At 42.1% G+C, this 4,935-nt stretch overlaps 1 protein-coding gene across 1 annotated transcript; it reads left to right on the plus strand.

Annotated features, from left to right (window-relative positions):
- The first annotated feature begins 932 nt into the window (after positions 1 to 932).
- On the plus strand, positions 933 to 1,283 carry LOC123845535 (ragulator complex protein LAMTOR3-like). Its single transcript, XM_045876278.1, has one exon. It carries the CDS (start codon positions 933 to 935, stop codon positions 1,281 to 1,283), a length of 351 nt encoding a protein of 116 aa, XP_045732234.1.
- The last annotated feature ends 3,652 nt before the right edge of the window (positions 1,284 to 4,935 follow it).

A 4,935-nucleotide genomic window follows, 5' to 3' on the forward strand; every position in this document is an offset into this window, starting at 1 on the left:
GACGTTATGGATATATGGTCTACAAACGATAAAATACATCTATCTTCTGTACACAGTTTGAGGAGTTTGACAAATGTACACACTCATGTGACCAACACCACATTAAAAGGATAGAACATTGGGGTGCCTGGGTGGTTCAGTCTATTGAGTGTCAGACTTGATTTCAGGTGAGGTCATGATCTCGGGGGTCGTGGGATCCAGCCCCACGTCAGGCTCCGTGCTCAGTGGGGAGTCTGCTTGAGATTCTCTCCCTCTGCCCTTCCCCTCGCACGTGCGCACACGCTCTCTCTCTCTCTCAGATAAATAAATGTTTAAAAAAATAAAAGGATAGAACATCGCCATACCCCAGAAAGTTCTGTTGTGCCCCATTGCAGTAAATCCCCACTCCTGACACTATTGATATGCTTCTCTTTTCAAGTATTTTCTAGAATTTCATATAAATGGAATCACACAGTATGTACTCTTCCGTGAAAATGGCCCATTTAAACAAGGATTTAACCCATTCATAGAAATACAATGATTGCTATAGGTGGTAACGTCTTTGAATGTAACTTAAAGGGAAAAGAAACATACTGGTAATTAAGGAGGGAAGCTGTTCTATAAATACGGGGCAAATTGCTGACCTTTTAAGATAGGAGAATCAACTGATAATTAAGCTCAGGGGATGTCAATAAAACCAACTTCAGGAGAAGGATGGTTTGGGATGCAGCTTTGTGGAAGATGAAAGCAGATGAAATCCATTTAGATGGATGTGGAGGAAGGAAGGAGGTAAGGTAGGAAATGCCTGGAAATCAGTGTCAAACCTGATTTTGTCACTAAGAATCCACATGACTGAAGACTGTCTTCGAAGCTGTCCCTGAGTTTACAGCTGTGAGAACATGGCAGCCCAGAAGGCCAGGAGTGGAGATTGATCCTGCGGGAGAAAGTTCATCATGGTGGGTAACCTAAAGTCATTCCTGTATAAAAAATTACCAAGTGTTGAAGGACTCCATGCTGTCGTTGTGTCAGATAGAGATGGAGTGCCTGCTGTTGACGTGGCCAATGATATTGCTCCAGAGCATGCTTTGAGACCTGGTTGCTTACCTACTTTTGCCCTTGCAACAGTCCAAGGAAGCAAACTCGGACTTTCAAAAAATAAACATATCAGCTGTTACGGTAACACCCACCAGGTGGTTCAATTCAATCGTTTACCTTTGGTGGTGAGTTTCACAGCCAGCAGCAATGCCAACCCAGGACTCGCTGTCAGCCTAGAAAGGGAGCTTCTCTGTTATTTGAAGAATTGAGACAAGTTGTGGACGTTAATCTGGCGGTAGTTTTGATGTACACCTTATTTTCATTATAACAGACACAATATCAATCCAGCAATCTTTAGACCACAATAATACTTGTATCCATGTACTCGGGAAAGGGCCCCTTTCCCCACCTTACACTAAAGAAAGAGCTTTAGATAGATATAGTTTATGGACAGATTGATTGTTATATTTTCTTATATAGAGTCTTTTCTTAATTTAGTGAGATCTGGGGATACCACAGAAATGGTTCAGTACATTAGCTCCCATGGAGTTAGTCTAGTCACCCAATATACATGAGATGTCTATTCAGTGGGTCAGAACCAAAATGGTACTTTGGTCCACTTGTGCCATAAAGTGCTCCCTATTATATAATATGCCCAGGACTGCAGAATGAAGCAGACCTGTTTTATTATGAATAATAATGAGGACATATTTTTCTTTACATTGTTTTATTTCTTTGCATTGAGTGTGAGGAACATAAAATAGCTTTGTAAAAGTAATGAAATCAGTACTTCAAAAAAAAAAAGGAGCCACATGACTTTAGGCAATTCACGTGCCCACTCTAATCCTGGTTTCCACAAGGACACAGATAAGTGTATAATAAAGACATCAGACTACAGACATGATTTCGAGTATCTACATTATTAGATGTAAGTTTTGTGAAGGCAGGAACTTTGTCTTTTATTGTGGTGACCCCAGGACCTAACAAAATACTAGCACTTGATAAATATTTATTGAATGAATGAATCATCTAAGGTCTCTTCTAGCTCTGATACCCTACTACTTTGAACAGGATCGTCTGATATGATGTTGATTAGTTTCCTAGCCCCTGCCAATAGCAATTGGGCCCCAGTCTTGGCCCAAACTACCTCTTTGCCACAAAACCCATGTACATGTGGAGACTAAAGGTTAATCTTGCCCACCCATTAAAAGCCACTGAGACCAACACTTCCCATATACTCAAAGGGAGAAACGGCCTCCAGTCTCCCAGGAGAGCCAAAGGTAGAGGACAAAATGGGGAAAGATCTGATCCTATAATTTGTAGAAATAAAACTCATGACATATGGATATTCTAATGGGGTACACTTAGTGGAGAAATGAAGCTGAAAAGTCAGGTGTGAGACCTTCCAGAGTTAAGATGGTTGTAAGCATGGTTTTCTTTGGCTTCACAGCTTTCATTCTAACAGTTTGGTGGCCACTGCCACATGGCAAAAAACCTTATCCCAAAGGCTGCAAACTCAAATGCCCTCAGGGGCTGGATGAGTACTGGCTGAAGGGGGTTGGGACTATGCCAATACAGAATGGGAGAAGTAAGCATGGTGACCTGGACAGGGCATGCTCAAACTTAAAAAAAAAAAAAAAAAAATCTAATTCACTTTTTAGATATTGTGCTGTCAGAAATATTGCTTCCAGAATTAGGCTTCTGGTTTGTCAGGTTGCAATCCAGGTGTCACTTGATGACTCTACTTATGATGGCAGGAGCCTCTCAATGGCAGCTCTTTGGAAAGCCCTGTTCATAGTAGGAGAGGAAGGAACACTTCTTGAAGTACTAAATTGTAGTGACAGACTGGGGTTTTATTGGGCTGAGCAATATGATGGACTGAGTCCCTTTTACCACCTCTTCTCTCCACCTTGCTTCCCAGGAAAGTGCCTGCTCCAATGTTGGCTGTTTATTCATTTCCACACTTACAGCTTAGTCCCTGTGAAGCAAACCTGGCATCAGTGGGTTCAAAACACTCCAGTTCTCATCTGTCATGCCTCCTCTCTCTCCTTCCTTCCCTCCTCAGTATGACCTCTTCCTCTGCGGGCAGAAGCTCAGTCGTTTTATTCCCCCTTCCTTCATCTACTCCATGATTGTTGATACTGGAATCCCAACTCTCTCTTCTGTAACATTCTAGGTTCATGCTTCTCTTCCTACTATAAAAACTACCTGGTAGACCTAGTCACACAAAGGTATTAATGACTCCGTATGTTACTCCTGTAAGAATGTTTACTTTCAAAGGGGGTATGAGGGCAATACCGAGTGCAAAGGCAATGAAAAAAGCTGATCCTTGGCCAGTTGACCTTCCAGGTGACCCTCAGATCACAGTAGCACTTTCACCCTGTCAGTGGAATAAAGACAGTGAAGGGTCAGGGAAACTCTTGCTTCTTGTGCTAGGAAGTGTGAAGAATAAAGCTGACTTGGCAGAAGGTTTAGCAGCTATCCACTTAGGTTCACATTCCAGGTTTGCTTCGTACTAGAAGATCTTGGGAAAATTACTTAACCTATATACGCCTCAGTTTCCCCATCTCTAAGATGGAGATCATAGCAGTATCTACCTCATACATTGCTGTGACAGTTCAAAGAGTTAATACATCCAAGAGCCAAGAAAGCTTGGCACATGCTAAGAATTCAATGAGCTTTAGCTATTACTGTCTGCAAACTGGGAGCAGTGCCTCCTTGATAGATTTGGAGAATTAGATGGACACCTGCATTAAGACAGCTAACATAGTGCTTAGCACACAGTAAATGCTCAGTAAATTCCTGTGGTTGTTACAAGTTGAGATGGGCTGAATTATGGCCATCAAAAATATCCAGGTCCTAATCTCTGAAACCTGTGAATGTTACCTTATATGGCAAAAGAAACTTTGCAGGATCTTTTTTTTTTTTTAATTATTTATTTATTTGAGAGAGAGATAGAGAACAAGGCTGAGCAGGAGTAGGGAAGAGCAGAGGGAGAGGGAGAAGCAGACTCCCTACTGAGCAGGAAACTCGACGTGAGGCTTGATCCCAGGACCCTGGGATCATGACCTAAGCCAAAGGCAGACCCTTAACCAACTGAGCCACCCAGGCACCCCTGCAGGATCTTGAAATGGGGAGATTATTCTGGATTACCCAGTTGGGTCCTCAGTGTAATCACGAGTGTCTTGTAAGAACCCAATTCAAAAATGGGGGAATGACTTGAATAGACATTTTTCCAAAGAAGATATTTCAATGGCCCATTAGCATCTTGCTCAATAGCATTGATCATTAGGGAAATCAAATCAAAACTCCTAGAGTGAGATACCACCATGCTCACACCCATTAGCATGACTCCTATCAAAACAGTGGAAAGAAACAAGTGTTGGGGGGATGCCTGGGTGGCTCAGTCAGTTAAGCATCTGCCTTCGGCTCAGGTCATGATCCCAGGGTCCTGGGATCCAGCCCCGCATCGGGCTCCCTCCTCCACGGGAAGCCTGCTTCTTCTCCCTCTCCCACTACCCCCTGCTTGTGTTCTTTCTCTCTCTGTGTCTTTTATTTATCTTAAGATAAAATCTTAAAAAAAAAAAAAGAAACAAGTGTTGGTAAGGATGTGGAAAAATTGAATCTCTTATACGCTGTCAGTGAGAATATAAAATGGTATAGCTGCTGCGGAAAACAGCATGATTGTTCCTCAAACAATAAAAATAGAATTACCATGTGATCCAGCAATTCCACTTCTGGGTATATATGCAAAAGAATTGAAAGCAGAGTCTCAAAGAGATATCTGTACACCCATGTTCACAGCATCATCAATCACAATAATTAATACCTGGAAGCAACCCAAGTGTCCATCGACAGAAGAATGGATAAGCAAAATGTGGTGTATACATACAATATGGAATATTATTCAGCCTTCAAAGG

This window comes from Mirounga angustirostris, unplaced genomic scaffold (genome assembly GCF_029215605.1).
Source record: "Mirounga angustirostris isolate CCGP_5_RB_7025 unplaced genomic scaffold, mMirAng1.0.hap1 SCAF_6, whole genome shotgun sequence".
NCBI classification, from domain to species: Eukaryota; Metazoa; Chordata; class Mammalia; order Carnivora; family Phocidae; genus Mirounga; species Mirounga angustirostris.

Coding starts and splice junctions, on each gene's coding strand:
- LOC123845535 (XM_045876278.1), top strand. CDS start 933: ATGGTGGGTAACCTAAAGTCATTCCTGTATAAAAAATTACCAAGTGTT.